The sequence below is a fragment of the Bombus vosnesenskii genome, unplaced genomic scaffold, assembly GCF_011952255.1.
Source record: "Bombus vosnesenskii isolate JDL3184/JDL3185 unplaced genomic scaffold, Bvos_JDL3184-5_v1.1 scf7180000013270, whole genome shotgun sequence".
In the NCBI taxonomy this organism is placed as follows: domain Eukaryota; kingdom Metazoa; phylum Arthropoda; class Insecta; order Hymenoptera; family Apidae; genus Bombus; species Bombus vosnesenskii.
In genome coordinates, this window is record NW_022882928.1 from 652174 (window position 1) to 676034 (window position 23861).

The 23861-nt window shown below is 46.3% G+C and overlaps 1 protein-coding gene across 2 annotated transcripts in view; it reads left to right on the plus strand.

Moving 5' to 3' along the window:
• LOC117230936 overlaps nt 1–23861 on the plus strand; it is a 162001-nt gene that overhangs the window by 119067 nt on the left and 19073 nt on the right. Inside the window, exons 3-7 of one of the 2 annotated variants that reach the window (XM_033488870.1) lie at nt 447–637; nt 1891–2080; nt 8548–9156; nt 9392–10305; nt 15053–15342. In XM_033488870.1, coding sequence (XP_033344761.1) covers nt 447–637; nt 1891–2080; nt 8548–9156; nt 9392–10305; nt 15053–15342 — 2194 coding nt within the window. The remainder of the gene's footprint in view (nt 1–446; nt 638–1890; nt 2081–8547; nt 9157–9391; nt 10306–15052; nt 15343–23861) is intronic. The other variant, XM_033488871.1, reaches the window with a different exon arrangement.

Here is a 23861-nt window from a genome sequence, read left to right on the forward strand (position 1 = left end):
GCACTTGGGTAATCGATTGCGTTCGGTCAGCGTCGATGAGCCACGTGTTGGCTCGGGCTTGCTCGCAAGCTTCGGCCATTAGTCTTCCGCTTTCGAGAGGGAAATTTCGCTCACCCTTGACCCTTGCTGCTTCCTGATATTTCCAATAACGAACGCTGTACATCCTCTTTAATCCAGCAACGATAACCAGACGCCTTCGACCTTACTCGCCAAGAAAAACTGGTAAAAAAGAAGAAAAAATTGACGCCAGGGGAGATAAATTTCCAACGACATTTATTTATCCGGGATAGTCCGCAGAACCAACCGGTGGTTTCTGCGGCGCGTAGCAGGCAATAGAAACGCGTGATAAAATGGCGCCATATTGAAACGACACTGGCAGCTAGGAAAAAAAGGGGCGAGCAGTCAGAGGGACCTACTAAAGCGGCTTTTCTCTTCTTTTGTTTCAGGAATTGGAGAGGAGTTATACCCTCTCGACCCCAGGGGGTAGCAGCCCCGTCTGTTGTCCGCCCTGCAGCCCGCCCCCTGCGCCGGCTGCATACATATCGAGCGCACGTGCGTCCTCGCGAAGACTCGGTGCCGGAAGTGGAATCGGAGGTCCGCCGTCCCCAGAAAGGGATCCCCTGGGAAGACTGTTAAGGTCAGTTCGCTTTTTCTTCTTCTTCTTCTTCTTTCTCCTCAGAGACACGCTATTTAACCTTCTGCTGGCCAACGAGACGTGAAAAATGTTTATTTCACCACTGGCTGCTGGATTCTGTAAGGAAATTCTGCGAGATGTTCCATATTCTTGGGATACACTAATGGGATGGAATATTTGTTTTTTATTTATTCCAGTTGATTCATAAATAAGCAAGTAAATGGAATATAAGGACGAACTATAGTCGGATCTAAATGACGTTTCGCAATTTTTGAATCGTAACTCCGATCGAAACAAGAATTCACAATCCTCGCGAACAATAAAACGGATAGGTAATAATATAAATAAGAAGGTAATCGTCATCGAACGGGGCCACCTGCGTCCCAGCAGGGCGAGCCCATAAAATTGCAGACTGTTCCTGTCGGGGAAATCGTCCGGAAGCAGTAAAACCCTATCCCCGCCCCTATCCTTGTCCAATCCTTTTCTCCACGCTTGATCAGCTTGCTATGGGCTCCGCGTAAGATCATCAATCTTACCTGGGTACAACGAATGCATCATTCAACGCGAAGTTGCCACTTAGCGCGACTACGGTTTCGTCGCCTGGGAAATTAACCAGTCACCCGATAAGCGATCCACTGTAACGCCGCGTCCCGCCTCGTAACTCGAATTAATTGGAATTTTAGTGGGATGCTGTAAAAAGTTGAGCAAGAAGAACGCGCGCCAGCTTTCGAAAGCAGTTTGTCGTCGGCCAGGAGTTTAAAGTAGAATTAAATGAGTCTGCCAGACGGCTTCTTATCCCTGGTTTGGCTGGCAAATCGATAAAATGATAAAACCCCGTCGAGGCTAAGCCGAAGCGTGTTAATCTTTCCTGAATTTTCCAACTCCTCTCTATAAGCACGCGTATACTAACTTTAGAGGGAAGACAGTTACTGCTTATCGTTTAAGGTAAGAAACGAAACTATGAAGTTTCGCATTTATTCAAGAGACTGCTCTTCTCCATAGTTAGACGATACGCTGGAAATCCCTTTCGACTCAACCAAAATCAACATCTTCCAATCTCCTCGGGGATCGATGTAATTCAAGAATCACATTCGACCATATTTGGTTTGTATTCGATGCAACGGCGACGCGAAACGGTCATCGGCGTTGTGCCAACATTCCATTAGCCCGTGATGCTTGCGGAATTAAGCAAATTCGTGGAGTGGCGTTTCTGCACGTGGTCGGTCGGTTAAACACAACGAACTTGGTACTTGCAGATTCCTGAAGTCCTTCTACAGGGAGCTAGGCACTCGTGATCCACCCCATTTGCCGGCATGGGCGTCGCCTCTTCCACTTGGCACCCTTTGTCCGGCGCACTTTCAACCGCACCTGCAGCTGCTGCACAAAGGCGAACAGGAGCACAGGCTCGAGAACATCAAGCCCGACCAGATCTTCGCCCCGGTTAGGGTGAGTGCTATAAATCATCCCGCGGAAACTACTTCGTCTCTGGTGACGCGACGTACCGGTTGTTGACGTCGGTCGTAAAACTTCTCGCGGACTCTAACGCGATGGACGTTCGGGAAGGGGAAACAGGAAGCGGAGGAATCCCTTGGGAGGAAATTTCTGATAAGAAGAAAGCTGCAAGTTTGTCGTTGTAACGCGTAGAACTTGAATTATCTACCTCGGTTCGTGCACTCGCGCGATTCTAACTTTTTAATTTTTTCTCGCTGAGGATGTTTGGAAATTTAAATAAAATTCAAATCAAGTATTCGAAACAAGGAAATGTATAGGTGTCACGGCCAGGCTATATCATTTTTGTAGAGTTGCGAGCAAGTTTTCCGAATGCAGAGACGATGACATTCTACGTGAATCGTATTCGACAGGGTAGTCCTGCCGCCCACTGTACATTTGCATGATATCGACTACGTAATTGCGAAAGTCAAGTTGCACGGACAGCCGGCGATGCAACCACGATTTTCTCCGTCGAACGCTGAAACTTTCCGCGGTAACTTCGCGATATGTGAAAGCCAAGTTACCTATCCGCATCCCTCGCTGTCAAAGTTTCACGTTGTCGAATTTCCGTGACGAATCGCGGCAAACTTCCACTCCGTTGTTTTTGCTCTTACTCTGTCAATTAGTCTGCGTTTAAGATCAAAAGATCAAAGAAATCAAAGACGTTTCTTTAACTTCTACTACACCATCGCACGGCAGACAAAATAGGTATTAAAGGAACAAAGAAGAGACGTCGTAAAATTGTCTCTATTCGTATGCAGTATTTCCACGTTTTACTCCGATCCAGGAAATCCGTTTCTTTTCGAGTTTCTTCGTTCACGGTTCGGCACGGATATCCAAGTGGATGTTGCATTCTAATGTCCGTCTCGAGCGAACGACACGGATTGCGTCTAAAAACAAAACGGAGGAAGATCGAGCGAAACGATGGGGCCGGGTTAAATCGCTCTAAGAAGAGGATGAAACAGAAGGAGAGCCGTCCTTCCGGATTTTCGACGAACCATCGTGAATTGACTGGGAACCGCCGTGCTATGTCTGTCGATGTTTGTTACCATGAAAGATGAATTCTCTCCGGGCAAAGCCGTCGTTTCACGTAGGAAGTTTCGATACGTTTCACCTGCTGATCAAGGGAATTCTTGAACAATCGAACAAAGAGCCTTCGTTCCTGTCTCGTACCATCGAAAATCCCTTCTGCACGGAATTTAGAAGTCAAGTATCCGATGGAGAAGGTAATCGTACTGCAGTGAAACATCGAGATATTATCGAGACATCGATAGAAAATAGACTGTGTGTTTGACGGAGCAATCTAGGGCAGAGTAAACGTTGATCGTGAAACGGGCAAAGGACTGGCAATTAGAGAAGAATCTCGGACATTTCTACCGCGCAAAAAGTGCTTTCCTCAGACAAGTGCAGACGGAGATGATAAAAAGGATTTTCAAGAGAGAGAGAGTGCAAGCTCGCGTGAGATCGAGGAAGAAATATTCCTGAACCGAGATTTTCAACGCAATTAAAGAAACCGCCTGAAGGGAGAAATTAGACAATCTCGTTTCTTGCAAGTTGGAAGCATCGAGAAGCGTTTCCCAACTGGGGGAGAGTGAAACGTTCTCGGAAGGGGTTGAACAGTCGACGACGGTGGCCCACTCGAAGACGGTGGCCCACTCGAACTCTTTCCGATGTCGTTCCCGATAATAACATGAAGTCGAATCAAGTCGAGAGTATCGTCGCAGAGGCATAGCTCCTTCGGTTCTCGAATAAAGAAGGTTTTAATCGCGCCTCGAAGATGCGGCGAACAAAATCGTGAAGAAGCGCGCGATCATTCGTCCGGTTCTGGCGTAACGAGGCATTGTTCTGTCGTGGCTCGATAAGATGGCCAAGCTTCGCTTCGTTAACATTTCTCGAAAGGCTTTTTAACCAGACAATGCTGATAACTTCTGACAAAGCGCGCGAACACCGCCTACCTTTGTGGCCCGAAGGACGTCCAGTGATCGAGCTTCGATTTCAATGGACCATTTTAATTTCGCCTGTACTTCGATCTCATCCCACGCTTGGTTCGTTCAATCAAACAAAATAATATCTAAGACGAAAAACTCGAATTTCTTTTAAACGTCACTCGTGTTGAATCAACTTGAGTTAAACTCGAGACTCCCAGAGTAGCGAAACTGTTCCACCATATTTAATTCAATCGATACAACGTCTCCGCCTGCAGGCGTTTCTACAAGGCCCCTTGGGCTTTCGGCAAACTGCAATCAAAGCGGCACGGTCGTAGGCGTGAACGACAGCCGAAGCATCGATCACCGGAGCCAGCCTGTCAATTTACCAGGAAACTTGTACACACGGCACGAGAACGTATCCAACGTGGAAATAGCGGAGGCGACCGACTCAGCCATCCGCTTAACATCTCAATCTTCCCGGCCTTAATACCGGCAGTATCTGCCGGCAGCACCGCGAACCAAAGATTTATCGAAGCCACAATGTATCCGTCCGCCTCGGAATCTCCTTATCTTGCGGATATATGTACGTACTCGAGTGTAACCGAAAGATCTCAGCGTCGCTCTATCTGTTTCGATCTTTCGGAGAGCCGACCTGCGTGGTTGGAAAAACGTGATGTCTAAATGGAACACGTGCGACTCTTTTATGATCTGTTTTCAGAATGGCACTTTCGTTCGACGTACGGATAATAAACGGTATTGATCGGCTGTTTCGCGGGATTGAGAAGAAAACTAGCGGGATATGATAGGAGACATCAGGTGTATTACGCTCGCTTCGTTCATCAGACGTCGTAATTAATAAATGTAACCGTCTCGGCCAATCAGAGATTCGAAGCTTTCGCAATTTCGTGTTACAGAACTGTTAGAATCTTCGGGTATGAACCGATCTGTAATTAAGCAGGTACGTGGAGACACTTGTTGTTCAAAGACGTAGCACACTTGTGAAGTCTCGATTTTTCAAATTTCACTTCGGCCTGTAATACACTCACCTAGGTGTGATAAATCTTCTACTTTCTCGTTCACTGTCATTGTGTAAATACCGCGTATTATATTGTGCCGATAGAGGCATCGAACGAAAATGCTACTGCAAGAACGTCAAAGGAAGAAAATTCGCGAAGAAGACGTAAGCTAGTCGAGACGAAAAGCGTCGCGACCTCGGCCTCGATAGATCATTCTGACGATGAAATTACTCTTTTCGCAAACAGTTCTGTGTGTCGTTTCGCAGCATCCGACGTTGAAGAGGTCGATAACGCGAGCGTGTAACGGAGCCAGGAAACGCAAACAATGCGCCACGTCACCTGGAAACGTGCACGTGGAAAAATGAGCCTCGTAACCGTGCCATTCGAGGCTCGGTATCGCGAGAACGCGAGAACAGGCTGTGACGGCAGACACATGGCCACGTCAAGGTTGTGCAAGCCCGATATACCCTCCAAACACGAACGAATTCGTGCCGTACAGTCGACAAACGTGCCAGGGAGAACAAGCGGATCGTCGAAGGAACAAGCTTTTAAAGCTCTTCTGACCCTGTTCTGCGAGTTTCTTTCTTTACTTCAATACAGCACGGTATAAAAACGTAGAAAGAAATGAAACGAAATTAAAAGCTGAAGACTAATCGTTTAGTTAACGAGAATCGAATTCTTCCTTTTTCCGATTTAGAATCTTCAATTCAATTTATCGAGTCAGCATTGCTGTAAGCAATGAAAGGGAAGAATTATTGGGTCGATAAATTCCACTAAAGCGTAGAATTTATCGCGTGCCCGCGTGCAAAGAATGCACGGCGCCATAATGAGCGCGTTTACGTCGCGAAGCGCCGTCTTGAAGAACGTCTTTCCGGATCACCGACGTTCCAGGCCTCAATGTTCGTCTGCCGGAATATTATTTCCATTTTCCCGGGCGCCCGAGACAAGCGCAGCGACGAACGCTCTCCGATCCGGCCAGCTGGAAGTAATTTCTTTGTCTCGATGCTTGCCACGGACGTCTCTAAACACGCCTACTCGCGCCAATAGCATCTTCATCTGGGACTCGCGTTCGGAACAGTAAAACGAAGATATTGTTCCCTTCGTCTTTCATCTGTTGTCTCCTTTTTGCTCGTTCAAGCGAAGAGTACTGTTGCTAGACCATCTCCACGCTTATTTACGGACACACGATCGCTAAGAACGAGCGAAACACGTACGACAAAATAACAGATTTGCTATTCAGTGTATCCTTTAGGCCACGATTTTAGTATAACTTATAATTTTATTGACTAGGTATAGAACAACAGTGGAAAACTCTAAGAAATTCGAAATGCACTGAAAATACGATGTGGTTGAAAAAATATCCCAATAATTTTAGAGAATATAGTTCGTGCGAACGATTGTACATTGGAACGAAAGTACCGGAGCAAACAACCTTTGTTTCATCTGAATCAAAATTCGACATTTGTTTATTTACATTCTTCAGTGGTCCGTCTACATTGCAAGTGTTCTTGTTTGTAATTCGAATTTGTTTGTTTACCAACTATGGTCACATCCAGAGCACAAAATACAAGATCTAACGGAGCTATAGTATCAGTGAATGCAACAGTATCTCGATTAGAAGCGGCAAACTATACTCTAGCTGGCTAACTCTCTATACATATACTCTAACTATACATATAAGCTGGCTAAATAAACAGATTAGACGAGCTGAAATCACGAGGTTCACTGGCGTTGATGGAAATAGCCGGTCAATAAAGCACGGCAAGTCAAGAATCCCAAAACCCTCGGCAATGGAGGACTCGCAATAACAGGCTACGGGAGGTCTGAGAGACTATAAAGACCGTAGAGATAAGGAGGCTACGGTCGAACACCGTTCTGCTGAAATAGTAGAAGAGGAAGGCTCGATGAAATCACAGGGTAGACCTAGCCAGCCGTTCAAACTGAACAGCTGAAGCGAGCATTAGAATACAGCCAGCCTCGGGGATACAGTATCCGTTGAAACGAGAGAGGCATCAAATAATAATATACAGCAGATCGTATGATCTACTTCGAAAGGGATGGGAAGATTCAAGCAACAGACCGTAAAGGGACTAAAATCACGGGATAATAGCTCGGACCGACAGCCTCCTGTGGTGAAGGAGCTACGTAGCAGGGTACCATGATCATAGAGCCCTTTATAATCTAGGACAAGCTGGGATGACGTTCACCGATAACGAGGGCGTGGCTCTAAACCATAATGCAAAACCTTTTCGCAACTATCTCTCTGTCTTTTGCGAAATTGATATATTGTCTACTTTTCGAAACTATTCCGTACAACTTTCAAGTACATTACGTGACAATGATACGGTTTAATGCAACACAAATGGCAGGGTTAACGAGCTCGTAAACAGCGATGAACGATCGAGTCAGATCGGTAAACAATCGGGACAGATTTCTGATCGATAGTCGATGCACGATGATGGAACTCGAAACACGCGATTCTGTCCTCTGATAATCGGTCCCGTAAGCAAGTTCCTGCCCTACAAAGGGTAGCTCATCGCGTGATCGATCGGCAGACTCGCAATTGTTACGGCATTACGGTACAAACGACTTTCTCCCTTTATTGCCATGGCACGCGCATCCCCGGAACAATGGCCGTGTGCACAAAGCGCTGCGCGAAAAACAATTTTGTCAGACGCTGATTAAATCCGTTTCTAGGCCGTGCAGAGAATAGTTCCATCGTTATATGGGAAATTTGCTTTTCCATTTTATCGATTCGTGTCGGACATCGTGCCACGTGGCAGTTGAAAGTCGCCAAGTCTCGTTAGCGTCATCGAGGTGTCTGGAAAAAAGGGGAGGGCAGCTTGGTGATCGTCGAAGACTTAGCCAAAGATCAGTCTCGCAGGCAGATAAGTTTGCCTTTTATCTCTGTTCGAGATAGAAGTTAAAGAGAACGAAATGAAAGGCACGGCGAATCACGAACAGTTTGTATACCGGAAGTTCGTACGCCGAGGATAGACAAGCGGACCAATGGTAAGAAGAAAAGTTAGCAGTTTCGTGACCAGTTTCTCGGATACTCCTCGGTTTCTCCAGTTCCAACTGGTTACCAATTAGAAGTTGGAAGCTCTCGCGTGAACCACTAATCCTATTCGATGGATCGACCGTTTCTCTCAATCAGAACCACGTCTATCTGTAATTTTGCTAACTTCAACCGCATCTACCATTTAGCAGATGCAAGTCAAATACAATTCTATTCGACTGTTGTAACAGGAACCCGATAGAAAAGCAATTCCTTGCGTTCATTGCATCCAGAAGAATCGAATTTTGACAAATTGCACGGTATCGGTACTCGATCGAGCGTCATCTACGTCTCGGTTAAGCGGTCGCACAGTATCAAACCTAACTGAATCTTAGTCGGACCTAGGAAAAATAGCAAATGAATTTTGTCGAAACAGAAATATATGGATATTCGATCGATTAATTGTATCCACTGTTTTAGTTGAGCGATGGCACGGTATCAGAGGCACCTCGCCGTGTGGCCATTGAAGGAGGCCCCGGAAGCGGAAGAACGACCCTTTGCCTCCGCCTTCTTCATCAGTGGGCGATACAAGGCGATAGTCCGGCTCTGGCGTTCATCGTCCCTCTCCGTGAACTTCGAGGCAGTCCTGTGCTCAATTACTTGGCTCGAGAATTATTCCCAAGGACGGCAGCCATCGGCGACGCGGTCGCGCAAGTATGGCGCACGCTGCATTTAATGGAGGACCGTGTGCTGTTTATCCTTGACGGATACGACGAGTGTGTGGGGGGCAGAGCGTCCCTAGGCGATGCTATAGACCTTCTCGAGGGACGTTTGTTCCCCGACGCGAGGATCCTGGTCACTTGCTCGCCCAGCAACTCCAGCGTACTGTCGCCGTTAGTTCAAAGAAGGATCCATCTGGCTGGACTTGAGTGGCCCCACGTCGAGAGGCTCTGCGTGGCGTATTTCATTCACAACGACATCGCAGAGAAGGCTTGCGAGTTCCTCGAAGCGCTGAACGTACAACCACAGGCCGTCAAGCAGCTTGGTCAGCATCCTCTCGGCTGGATTATGCTCTGCTGTCTCTATCAGGTATATATCGATACAGAATAAGGTTGGAAAAATAAAGATAGGATAGTCATAGAGCGGTGAAGGGGACGTTTAAAGTTTGCGGAAAAATCGTGAACGAGTAGTTGGGCAACCGAGTCGATTCGTTACCGGGCGCCATAAAAACGATCTCGCGTTGTCTGTGTGTTCGACGTAGCACAAGAGCTCCGAGAACTCGTAAAAATGTCGACGCTTTAAAGCTTGCTCTCTCGTTTCTCAGGACTCTGGAAGTTTACCAACGGAAACCAGCGCGCTGGTTCAAGCAGCCGTCAAGTGTATCGTGAAGAGGAGCCTCGATCCACCGGTACCTTACAACGAGGAGATCCCAGGTCATTGCAGAAAACGACTGGAGGATTTTGGAAAAGTGTCTTTGGCTGCGCTGAGGGAGGGCAGGTGCTGCTATACCGAGGCTGAACTCAGAGCTAGAGGTGGTGGTATAGAAGTTACCAGACTGGGATTCCTGACCAAAGGATTGATTTTCGGGCAACGACGAAAATCAGACCTGTACACACCGATTCACATGGCCGTAGCCGAATTCTTGGCAGCTTACTACTTAACCTCAGTAGCTCAATACGCCAATATTCTTCGAAGGGAGTTGGAGGGATTGCCATCGGGTATCATCAGCCATTTGGCTGGACTACTGGGACCCAAGACGCATTTAATATTAAACCAATTGTGTCCGCTGGAGGTACCACCCAGAGCAGTTTTCTCGTTGCTGAAAGCAGCCGGTGCCTCGGATGGAAACATTTCCGCCGTGTGTAGATTGGTCGGTGCAGGGCCGGGATTTGGTCCCGCGCCCAACGAGAGACCTCCAGCACCGCTGGTCCACACTTCGCCTTTGGAACTCGAAGGATGGGCGAGAATCCTGGAGAGCCCGGCTTGCACCCTCGAGGCCCTCGAGGTGGTGTTCCAAGTGGAGAGAGGCTCCGATCCCAGATACCTGGACGACTTTTTCGAAGCTCTAGCTGGAAATGAGAGTGTCAAGCTCGTGAGAATCACGTCGCTTCTCGGCCAAGAGTTCCCCGCGGATGAAGCGCAAAAGTTGGCCGGACACTTAAAGAGCGTCCTGAGCAAGAAGAAACTGAACGACTTTGAGTTGGTTATAACTTGTCTGGAGGAAGCAGCGCACGATAGGTGAGTCTCTGTCTAATTTCCCGTTAGAAATTTCTCTAATTTTCTCCCTGTACGATTTTCTTGCAAAATGTGTGACAATCGCAGAACGTGCTCGACGTGTCCGTCTTCGCGGCGATAGTTTGGCGATTGTTCAGACGTTTAAAAATCAAAAGACGAAGCTTTCGCTTCGCGTTTCTAAAACTGTGCGAGTTCAAACACGGTTTAAGAAGACGCACGCGAAACGTAGGAAGGTTACCACGCGGAAAGGTGCCGAAAGGTAACCGTACCGGAGTATTCGTTAAGCTGACAGCGAAAAAACCGTCGGCCCGTTTGCGCGAACGTCGAGCAATATCGGAAAGTGGATTAAAAAAGTTTGCCCGAGGAAAGTACGTGTACATGGACGAACAAATAGATCAGTTTTTAACTCGGAGCGAGAAGCTGTCTCGACGGGTTCTTTTCTAAGGCAGACTGAGAAACATTTAGAGCTATTAATAACGAACGCCTACTCATCTTCGGCGCGAAAAGAAGTTCCAAGGAACCACCTTCGTTATAGAGATTTGTGAAACAGGTTTTACACATTTTATAAACACACTCGGATGCTTTTATGGATCTTCATCGATTTATGCTTGCACATGCGATACTTAACAGTTTCAAAGAACATCCTATAGACGACGGAGGATTGATGTACGTGCTTGATCGTGAAAGGTCGTCAGGATCGTTTCTGCAAAATTTCTTTCATCGATCGTACGGCGCAAAGGTCAGAAAGTAAATTAAAAAGTTTACTTCGCTCCGTATGATAGCAAAGAAGACGTTTACCCTCGCTCGGAGCGTGGAGATCGGAGGGTGGGAAAGAGCGCGTGTTTACCCAGCGAGCAAAGTACGAATATACGGGAAGGGTGGTGATGCTTCGAGTCCCCATTTACATAACCGCTCTGGTTGCTCGTGTGTGCGCGCGTACGTTTACATTGGCCGTGTCAGATGCTCTGCTTTCTAGCATGTTTGCAAGGAAAAGAACAGAAACTACACGGTGGAAAGCGATGGAAGCGCTGCAGAATTACGTTCGACCGTAACAATAATTCTCGAATATCCGTCGAATCTGCCTATTCGAATCCAGCTGCGTAAAATTGTTTTCGTTCTTTGTCGTTTCTCTATAAAGTGAAACCGTTGAAACCTGAGAAACTCGAGGCATAAATTTGACGCAGATGCGCACTGAGCGTCACAGCTACCGCAAGACGAGCAAGATTTTTATTCTAAAGAGTAACTCTTGGGAAATTTTCAATTCTCTAACACGTCCTCCCGCAAACAACTTCGGACCAACGAAACTCGAGGATCTTCTTCTGCGAAGCAGAGATGTTTTTCACGCGTGGCCCCTTGGCGAAAAGGCCGATATTCGATATTCAAAGCACGACGATCGCGAGCTCGCGAGCAAACGCACTCCCCCAAATGTGACAAGAAGAGCGGGGTAACAATGAGCGGCCGTCGAGAGGGGCTGCATAAAGTCGTGGCGGAGAAAAAGTCGAGAAAGTGGCGGAACAATATGCCGCGGCAAGAATAGAGGAGAGAGGCTTCGAGATATTTTTCCTTCTTTTTGGGGAGATTGTTCGAGGATCATGAAGGGGCGCGGCTTCGTGACCCGTGGCGAAAAATTAAGGAGGACGCGGCACGATGGTTTTCATAGTCGAACGTCGGACCAGTCCTCTATATTTCTCCTTTTCTCGCGTTTCTTCGCTCTCTAGCGACTCTATCTGCTTTCCTTACCTCCGAACCTCCTTTCTTCGACTTCTTTTCGTCTCTCGTCCTCCTCTCGTTCGCGGTTCCAGTCTTGTCTCTATCTCCTTCAAAGTCTATATTTCTACGAATTCCGTGAGCAAAAGAGGCTCTACTCCACTAGCTGGCCCCTTGGCGCTTCCTTCTGTTCCTTTTGCCTTTGTCGCAGCGCTTTGAAACTCTTCGAAGGCTTTTCGAAAGAGTTTGCCTCAAGATGACAATTCATAATTTTTCTCGCAGCGGGATTTCCACGACGAAACGCTTTGGCGCTATCCGTTTACGAAAAACTTGGCTACAATTTCCAGACTACAATCAAATCGCGAGGTCTCTTAATCTCGTTCCCAGCCTCTTTCCCTGCTGAATCCTGCGTCTGTTCTCCCTCTCCCGTACAATTTCTCCGACTACTCCTAAACAAAGTCTTCTACGTACTTGGTTTACCCTTCAACCCTCCTACCATCCCTTCTATCCCGAGCTCATTGCTGTTTCCAATTTTGACGTGTTCTCCGCGCCGTCGCGTTCTTTATTACTTGCTTTCCTCTCCGCGCCGTCTCTGTCGTCTAAACAGGACCAATACCGGAGAAAAATCTTTGAAACACGCGACGAGGTGCACGAGGAGGGCATCGTTTAACCGCTATTTGCCCGGAGGCGGGACATTCTCGACCCGACAAACTCATTGTTGCGCATCGAGAATGTTTTTCTCGCTTTTTCCAACCGTTCGTTTGCCTTCGTTCTATTCTTTTCCGCCGGAACCGCTCTGCTCAATATGATATCGAGTGAAGGTACTCTACATTCGGTCAGAATCTCGCTAGCAGGCAAACGCTCCGCAAAGAACGCCGATTTCGATCGATGGATGGAAGAAATACCCGGAGACTTGTAGCAGAAGAGGAATCGTCCGGAAAAAGAAACACGAGTCGCGACATGAAAGAGGGCGCAATGTACTTTACGGTTTGTTCTGCTCTCTCGATTGCTCTGCAATTTCGTTCTCGATGTTTCTAGAGAATTCTACGCTGTTCCACTCGTTCGTCTGATCCAATTGAACCGAGAAAACATTAGAAAAACGGTAGCCGATCTTCTCGATAGCGGATGGAATTCTACGAGTTTTCGAACTTGCCGAAAGTTCTGGCTGTTCGAGGAATTAATATTCGTGGGAAAAATTCTTTGATCGTTTTCTGCATCGTTTCGCTTATCGAAAACCACGTTGAAGTTATTCGAACAATTCAATGGATCAAATAGACAAGTTACGTTAAGACGACAAATTTTCTGCTCGCGCTGGTTATATCGAGACACGATCTTCCTCCTTGGTGAATAGCACGTTACAAGCCGCGTTAACGCAGTGTGTAAATAATACAAATCCTCCAGGGCGAGTTCAGTCTCAACGAGACTGAATGGACTGTTAAGTGAAGAACGCTGTCTAAACTCTGAAGAAATCTTCGTCAAGAAAATCGTATAAGGAATATAACCGTCGATAGGTTGCTGAAAAGTCGACGATCACGATTTGGCTGACGTTGACGAAGAGACCGAGTTTCGTGAAATCTCGACCGAGATTAACTAAGCTATCTGTAGCGAGAATGAGTGACAGCTGTCGGAATATTTCGAGCCATCAGTGGCTGCGAGTGATAGCAGACACGATTGGTCAGACGCGCTCTGTACCTACAAATACAGCGGTGATAGTTCGAGTTAGTAAATTAAGCGTAGAGATATTTCGCGAGGGCGTGAATTGTTAGCGATAGAAACGAGGTCATCGGAAGTGTGCCTGTTCATCGTTTGCGCGGTTTATTTTTTTACTTTTTTTTATGTATTTTAATGTAGGACACGCGTCGCGCGATTCACGGATTTGTTTGATCGTCGAATAAAATCACATCGGGTCGGAACAATAACGGGCTTGGATATTTTAATTAACTTGGAAAACACAGACCACTTTATTTTAATTCCAGGAATATCGTGTAATTGAAGGCGTCGCTTTGTTTGCCAAATAATGTTCATGAATATGTAAACGAAGACTGTCACGTTATTTATAGCGATCCAGTTCGTTTATTTTCCACCATCGTTTCGACTGTTCCGCAAATGGAGCGCGCAACGCTGCATAAAAATTTCTTTCTGATACATAAACGTCGTCTCGATCGTATCGCTTATCGTTCTCCGTAAGAACCCTAACCGAGCTTACCGACTAGCATACAATGCTGAAGGAAATCCAGACTCGTTTGCAATTCTCCGAGGAGAAGTAACCGTGGCCAGGCTTTGCATAACTGTTGCACACGTACGCGTCCCAACCTCTCGAAATAATGGCGAATAGACAGAAGTGGCGAATATTACACGCGCATAAATCTATTCACTGTTGCCGAGTTCTTCAACACTCGAGCAAATTTACATAAGTTTGCGCTCGAGAATTACGAACAGCTAACAACTTACGAAAGGTATAGGTACCGTTGCAAGAAAATCGTTTTTCATAAAAATTCGACCAAGTTTGTTGAGATTTTAATTGAGAAAACTGGAACGCTCGCTTTCAACGGTCATATTTTCGGCTTCTTTGCTGACATTTCGCAAACACTGCAGTCGCCCGTATTGGTAGCAGTATGTCAAGCAGCCACTGATGAAGGAAACTGCAATGCTTGCGAAACGTTAGCAGGAAAACTGCAACGCTTCCTTAACTCGTGCCACGGTGCCGCGTTCTCGACGTTTTTCGCGAATAAGACGGTGAAAGTGGCCGCGGGAAAACCCAGAACCATCAACATGCTCCGTCGATTACCATCGTGTTCCAAAACCAAGTAACCGTAACGCGGTTGTTTAATCCCTTTAAACCTACTCGTTCCATTCGAATCTACGCTTCCACGTCCGCGAGTAAATGAGAATGATCTCGGGTCAAACAGAGCCGTGCAATCGGGTTAAACCAAATGTCCAATGATTCGGGGCCAATTTCCGTGTACCGTCCTATGGTCGACGGCTTTAAACGAACGATTTAGGCGTTTGTAACGAACAGAGGCATCGATCGACTGTGTTCCAGATTGGAGTGCGTGGTGAACGCCCTTTGCCGTGGACTGAGTCACGCGTCAGCCAGCCTGGCACGACTGGTCCTCGACATGAATCTGTCCGGCGAGCAAGTGTCCCGGGTCTGCGATGCTCTTCGTGGCTGCGTTCAAGTACAAGCGCTGCACTTGCCCCATTTAGGCTGTGGCTGCGAAGGGTTGGCCTCGGTCGCCGAGCTGCTTAAGGAGAGGCCTTTGCTGGCGTTAAATTTGGCTGGCAGCTGGGGAGCCAAGAACGAGGATCCATCCAGCTCTGGAATCAGTATGGGTAAAACTATGCCGTTATTCATTTTTATTTTTCTTTCACATTCTTTGATTTCCTGTTCTTATTTCCTTTCTTTCTTCTTCTTCTTGTTTACTTTACGTTCTGATTCTTTCTTTTTATGTTTTCATCCAACGCTGCTTGGCTGGATCGTAAATTGAAAAATTCTAGAAATACCAGCAACGCTTATTTATTTGGAATACACGACTTTCATTTCTGTCTCTTTTAATTTCCGACATTCGACGACGCTCCGTTTACACAAGCTTCAGCCAACTGAAAGGATCGTATCCGGCTCGACGAAACTTCAAATAATAAAAAAGAAATCGTTGCCGAGCTGCGTCCTGCTCTAATACACGGATATGGCCGAGCTTTTAATAATAGTTCCGTAACGGTGCATCGTTATTCGTGGCTATTATTTTTCGTCTATCTAGGAGCTCGCTCGCGTACCTAGCAAAGCATTCGCGCGTCAAAAAATCGAACGAAATCATAGAAGGATCCATGGGTCATCGTATCGGACAACACTCGTGCGTACATCGATGCGATGGATTTCCGGACTGGGCTGACCAACGGATTGGAAGCTTAGGAAGTTGACGGAGTACGGTTCATTGGTCACTCAATCAACGAGCGTAAGCTCAACGAAGTCTCGGGGCTTAAGGCGACCAGAATTAATGATCGCGCGGCCTGAACGCTTCGTAACGTCCGACGTGCTCGTGTTTGATCGACCGATTCGTCCATATCTCTTCGATCACGAGGGAAAAGGCGCTGGAAATCGCTATTTTAAATTTTGATACGCATCACTTCGTTAAACGCGCTCCACTATCGGCCGCCATTAAAGCCAATCTGCATGATAGCGCTGGCACGCTGCATCCAGATTTATTGCGATCCGCATGCACTTAGACAGAAGCCAATACAGCGTGGTATCGAATTAGAGGTGGCAAACGGGAAGCTGCGAACCTATGGTCGTGGACCAAATTAAGAATTGATAATTAGTCGACTAGCGGTAGAATAATTTTTCATTTTTGAAGACATCGTCTTCATAGGAAAATCGAAGTACGTCCCGTTGATCGTAAAAGAAGACGGTCTTTGAAAGTCAACCACGCACATTGTTACTTTCGGTTCACTACACAAGTTCGTTTCACTACACAAGTTCGTTTCACTCGCTTATATCGTTGTGGAAAAGAATTGATAATTTATAAACAATTAAACTGCAATAATTGTGGAGTGGAGTAATCATGGGAACTTTGTTTACGACTCGTAAAGATGGAGAGATAAAACCGTTGAAAGCCCGCAATACGTAAACCGACGACGAACTGTCCACGAACGCCATTAACCGGCTATGGTGCCGGAATTAGAAAGTTGGAATTAGAGCAGTTTCCGGCCCGCAGTGGGCAAATCGGACCGCGAAAGTTCCCGTGGCGTTTTCCATAAAGCCGGAGAACGAAACTTCAGTCCTTTCCAACTTTGTACCATACCATTTACCCAAGTTACCGAGCGTGGATACGTGGAATCATAAGGATCGTCCACCGGGATGTTCCTTCGATTTGTAAAGCGAACTGAGTTTTCTTATACGGAGATTTGTCCCGGATAACGAATACAACGAGTATTCCAATTTGCGTTGGAATTAGTTTTGTTCTCTTATTTAACTCTCTGTGATCCGGACGATCGATCTCGCTTAGCCCATTCCGGCAGATTCTTTTGCAAACAACACGAGTGGAATCGCAAAGAATTATGTAAGATATAGAGGTTCTCTAGAGATTGGTAATCTGCAATTCGATTAAAACGACAGAATAATGAGTATTCTTGAAGACAAGGCTGAGAGAAAGGACATTATCAGTGGGAAGTTGAACGATCGAGGGTCGATTAGGAACAGGCTTACGGTAAATCGTCGAATCTCGTGTAAACCTTCAATTGAGATGGAGTAGACTTTACGATCGGATCGTGATCGTTTCACCGAATCCTCCTTCGATTAGATCGCGGTCGTTTGTTTGCAGAAACGAGAAGGAAAAAAATCGCAGGCAGTTTGAACGAGCGTCGAATCGCTGGCCCGTTTTCCTAGGAATAATAACAACCCTTCGTCTTCTCTCGAGGAAGATGAACGGTCGTCCTCGAGACCGGTTTATACACGGAGCTCCGTGCAAACGACACTTTCCAAGTGAATTTCCGCTCGCAAATAACGTATTAATCATCTCCGACCAGACCCTCTCTGGCCCTTTGTTACACCCTGTCCAAACCTTCCCTCTTAACAGCCTCTTAATGTCTTTCTCTCGCTGCCACCCTCACCCCCTTATCTTCGATCCCTCCGTCACATTCACTCCGCTGCTCCGTCTTTCTCTCTTTGAGCGCATGCATGAATACCCTTGACGATAGTACTTCGTAGACGCCTTTAAAATCGCGACCCGTCCCAACATTTCTCACTGCATTGTCGTCAGATCTCATTGTGAGGAACAGGGCCAGAGGATTTCACGAAACAGTAATACACTTCTTCCTAGAGCTATGTGAATCGTTCACGATCGCAAGATTCCATCTCCTTCGTCCGCCGTTTCGCAAATATTATTAATTACGTTTTTTCGCATCTCGCATTTCAACCCTGCTGCGTCGTTTAAATCATTTTGGATGGTGCTTTTCTTATCTCTTAAGTTTGCGTGTAAGGCGTTTCTTAAAATATTAAAAGTCTTGGTGATCTACGAAACGAGAATGAGATTAGAATCGCAACAGGGCTGAAATGACGGGAAACTGCTATTTGGAGAAACTCGATCATTGTCAGCGATTCGCTTCTATCTAAAATTTCCCAACGTACACAATACCGCAATAAGCGTATAAAACAAACATTTACCCTGGAACAATCGTGTTCTCTGCTTTCACGGGCCCATTTCTCGTCTCTCGAACTATCCCCAGCGCCTATCTCGTCTGGTTGCCTCCGACAAACGGTCGTCTCGCGGTTGATGTTATCGTCGCGACCGGTGTCGGCAAACACGCTGGCATGTATACGCGGCTTCCAGTTACCATGTTGTTGCTCCTTCGCAGCTCCGGCAATTACAAACACCTGCGGCGATTTCTCGGCGAGAACCAGCATCCCAGAAGCACCCTGTCCTCGTTTGCCGTAGGCAGAAACGAGATTTCTCGAAATTGCCGATCGATCTGCTCAAGGTATCGCGAGAGTTTAAAGTAGCTGTGTTTCTTCTGGCCGTAGATCTTGAATCGGTGCATTGCAAATTGCCAAGCTCGTTTCCCTCTCGTCGAGTTTGTATTGTAAAGAATATTTTCCCGGTATACTGTCGGAGGAATTTTTTATCGACAATTCGAGGACACTCGGAACTTCGATCATTCCCTATTTTCTTTAAACGAATAACAGGAAGATCGAGTTTACTTCTGACTGGTTGAAAGCAGTCCCTCAAGATTCCGTTTCCGCTTCGAGGTCGACCCGAAAGCAATCTTTCTCGAGGCGACGGCGCCGTGTCTATGAACCGAGTCGTAGACAAATCAAATCTTTCGGCTCGACGGTTTCTCCAGAGAACTCATCGATCCTACCCTTTTTCCTTTCTCTTTCCTTTCAAGTTTCCTTTCGGATCATTCGAGAACGATACAGAAAACCGGCGAAAGGGAAAATACGCGGGACACGAGAAACAACTGAAAACGGTTCGCTAAGCGACGTTGTTTCTCGACGGTTCCTTATTTTACTTGCGCCAAGTGGATTCCCAAAAGGATATCTCGCGCAATATTATTTTCGACGAATGTTCGACGAATTTTCGTTACACGATAGGGAAACACGCAAAGAATAACCCATGGAAAACTGAACACGTTGTACAGAGATAAATGATACGCTACAAGTTACAAGGTAATGCAATTTCGATTTTCATACAACGACTATCTGCCCATTCGGATCCTTTTACAAAGGCCGATCGATCTTCGATAATCATATATATGTGTATCTATCAGAAACCTTCGGTAAATGATACGCTGTAACTCTATTCCCGGAGTCCAAAGATAATTATGAAAATCGAATCTCTGTTGTGTAACTCAGCGTGAGATCACAATACGTTCGAACATTATTTTCCACCAGCGAATCACAGTGAACAATTCCAGGTTGCAATTTCAACATCGCGATATCAACCAGGTTTATCAGCTATCTACCTCTTGGATCGTTTTCACTATGATTCTAGACCCGTTTAACCTCGTTCCTGTCGAGATTTCTGTCTGTATCCTCCGTTCAAAATTGCACTTAGGTATCCGCGGTATCAACAATCTCGCAGTTTTCCTTTCCTCTAGCTACGAGCGTATCGTCGGCGCGAACGTCTACACGACGCGGCCTCCAATCTCTCTTCAGGCACTCGAATCTCAATAAAGCCTGCCCCGCAGCTGAACACGCCTATTTGCTCCCGTTACGGGATTCTAATCAATCCGCTTCTGGTTGCCCGGCTGGATTCAGCTGCCGATAGCAAGCAACGAGAAAAACGATATAACCACGGGAACGGATGAACGAGCTCGCTTCAGCTTTCCACGTATATATAGAAATATTTCTTCGATAGAAATATTATTATTAGTCATTTCTTTATTTCATATACGGCAATAAAGAGCCATTAGTGTGGACAAAATTATTGTAAAGTGCACGAAGAGGTACGAGTGCGATAAAGAAAAAAAAAAAAAAATACGAAGAACACGTTTGGTAAATTTTTCATCTGGGAGAAACAAATGAAAAATGTAAAGCATTGCCGCATGTATCGATGGAAGAGATATAAACAGAAGACGATATTTCATTATTATTTTTATTTATATAAATACACGATTTTATTTGAACGAATCGTTAATTGTATTTATATGGAAATAAATATTTCGACAAATTCAAAGTATCTAGGGTCTAAGAGGATTACCATGATTACGAGGAGGAATAAATTTATTTGTATAAAAGCCACTTTTTAGATCGATGAACGAATCGAAATGCGATTGATTCCCGAAACTTGTTCAAAGAGTAATCGAAATTTGATTTGTAGGTCAGCGTACTTCGTGCACCGAGACAAAGCATCAAAGCATTCCAGTATCGTTGCAACTACCATGGTCCCTGTAGCCATTACAGACTGTTCGTTTCCTTTACACATTTGGCTACAGCATCGATCCACGATTCTCGAGTTCGGCCCGATCTTCCGTTTCGCCGATACTAACCGTAGCGAGCAGACTTTTTCGTCTGAACGTAATTAGGAAAGTCTCGTTCGACTAAGTTTAAAAGGTAGACGGGAAACGCGCAGTCTGGAAAACGGTTTACGTCTGACGGTATAACCGGTTCGCTGCCGGAGAATATGAAACGTAAATTGCACGTTCGGAGTAGGAGCTGTCGCGCTACGAAATTGCATCGCAGAGCACGCTCATCGGCCGGGGAAATTGAATGAATCTGTTCGTTGTCGTCGATTGACATTTGGGTCAACGTAAGTAGCGCGCACCGATAATGATTATTTCCAGGTTTGAGAACTCGCCAAGCCGCGAGGAAACAAGAGATGCACGTACGCGTACGATCGATGCCGAACGCGGAATGTTTCGGACGTTCACGCTCCGTAGAATCGGTGCGCTTCGTCTCTGCGTCTTATTTTTCCTCCTTTTCTTTGCCCTTTTTAACGAATTACGTAATTATCCTGGTTTGTCCGTGACGTTGGCGAGCTATTCTCGACTTTAATGAAATCCAAGAGGAAAAGAATAAAATTCGCCCGGATGGGTGAAGGGAAAAGATGTTCCCAGCCGTTTATTATTCTCTTTGCCATTGCGCTTGTTCAGCGCGGCACGAGCGCGAATGAATTTAGATGCAACGAGAACCCGTAATGTTCTTCGATAATATGGGTCAAGCTCCAGTTTCGTCGAGCGAATGGAAGCCCTTAATACGCGCGTGTGCCTCCATTATCTGTCTTAAGTGGTTATTTAGTGAAATAGGGCCAACAGCGTGCAAAAAGCACGCTACTCCACTTGAAATCGAATCTCTTATCGCGATGCTTGATCTAACCCTCTACGACAGGCAAACCATCGCCTTCAAAGTTGAAGCTGCATCGTACGATCGTTTAACTTCGTGTCAATCGCGATCGTAGGAAATTTACAAGCAAAGATCGAAAACCAGTTTACTCTGGATAAATTTACAATGCTCGATTGCTACGCGCTACATCGAAGGTTAATAAAGCGCCCTTACCGCGAAAACGTAAGCCCCTGCCTGTAATAAATTCCCGATCGATCCAGCCAGGCTACCACCTACTATAAACAGTTGGTAACTCGAAGAACTTGAAGCGCACCGGTCGGAACTATTAACGGGCTCCTCGACATCATCGAAGAACAACACCGAGGCGTTTGCATCACGCGCACTTCCATCCCCGCGTTCGATGTTTGCTCGCGATACTCGACTTCTTGATCTTGGCGAAACTTCGTGTTATTAACGTTTTCCGTTCATCGACCGATATGAAAACAAAACGTTGCATACGCTTTCTTTCGTATTTCTATTAAAATCTCCTCTCTATCTCCGTACCGATTTATATTTAATTCTAATGTGTAACTATAGCGTTACGGTATATGCACCGCGACACGTGCACGAGTTTTTCTCGCGACAATCTACACGCCTCAGACTGAATTTTCACGATTTTGAACGTTAACACTTGTAACGTAAAGTTTCGGTATCCGAGAATTTCTCAGCTTCTGATTCTCGCGTAGTTTCAACCGCGTTTCCAACGGGTTACTGCACGTAATTAATCCACGACGGACACGCGACCGCGTTTTACGTGTCCGCTGCTTGTGCACGCGTCTCGAGCGTAACCGGAGACGGCGGAGCCGAGGAGTCACGGCGCGCTTTGAATAAAGTCGGCGGAAACGCGGTCGACGTGAAACTTAACCGAGCGGTCGGTCGTTTCTTTGCCTCGCGTTCGATTATTCAAATGTTCCCATTCCAGGATTCTGGATCGTCTATTTTTCTTCGTGCATCGATAACGAGGATCCTATAGAAGCTGGGCTTTTCCAAGAGTCTCGTATTTTTGATGAAGTTTTTAGAAGATCAGCTACTAAGGCGGAAGAATAAGTATGTTGAAACAGCCTGTAGAATGTAGAGCGAAATTTAAAAAAGGGAAAGGAGTATAGAATGAAATAGTAGAAAGCGTGGTTCCTCTCGCACGTTCTGTGAAATAATAACAAATTCTGCGGGGCGAGAAGAGGGTTAAACGAACTCGGAGAAATGAGTGTTCGATCGCGCCTCGGAGATTCGAAGCGGAATTAAATCGGTTTGGAACGAGGGAGAACGTTTCTATCCAATGTGCCATGGTCGATGGAAACGGCCATTACGACGCTTTAGAACGGGAAATGGTTTTTGCGCGGGTTACCATGGCGGGCGAGCCAAAGTAAATTCGTCGTCGAGTCTCGCGATAAAAACACCAGGTCCGATACGACCGACGCGATTGTCGTCGCGTTAAAACGATTCGTCAAGAGGCAAAAAGATGTCTTTCACCTAAACGCGTACCCATTCGAAAAATCTTCTGTCGCCTCGCTTTTCCCCTTTCTTCTGCAAGAACCGACGCTTCGATTCTCACTGGGTCGAACGTGGGTTCAAAAGGAACGAAAATTACGTAGAATATTGTACGACTGGCTAAACCGTGTCTACTATTGACACTTTCAACTTCCAACCAGTTTTCCATTACGAAGAAACTAACGTTTTGAGACTATCTATACCACGCACACTTTGCTGCTCTAAAAGCTGCCGCGATACTAGCTGCCTCGAAGAGCCGTATGAATGATCATGCTTTAAAACAACGCTCTCTCTCTCTCTCTCTCATTCTCGCTAGCTCGTAAAGAATAATGAATCCCATCGGCGTTCCGCGGTTAGTTATTACCTTGAGCTACTCGCCAGCCCTGTCGTTGCTAATTGTTCCTGCGCGGAACACGACCGAGTAACGAGGGCAGACAGAGTCAGGAATTCCTAGCTAGAAGTTGGCGAGCGGCGAGTCTCATTTCCTGGCTCGAAGCGGCATTTTCCATTTTCCTCTGACGCACGTCGCGCGTCCAAAGGAGCCTCTTCAAGCCAACGGAAATATCGCTACAACCTTCCTTCGCAACTCACGCCAGGATGAACCAAATTTCGACCGACAGGGACCGCTGAAAAAGTTTTAGAGCGAGAGGTCACGCCATGGTAACACGCTACGTGGATGTTCCGAACAGGAATTAATATTCCAAGCAGAGTTCATCGGTGGCTGATTTCTCGTTGAATTTCCAGTGATTCGTGACTGCCACGTACGCCTCTGTGAAACCACATCCGAAAAGGAGTTTGGTAACTCCTTGCAAATCCGGGACGAATTAAAGCTATCACGGGCCAGCAGCTCTCGAAAATGCCCGCGGATATAATGAGATTATCGCATCTGTGACTCAGACGTGGTTTTATCCCTTGGAATTCCTCCCATCTTTGTTCCCCTGGCGGGTTTGAACGTTTCCAGGGATCGTAGTGGAGTCGAGTGCATGGAGAATATTCCTTACCTTTCACCTGTGACATATTTCGTCCTAATGTTAATTCGAATTTTTGC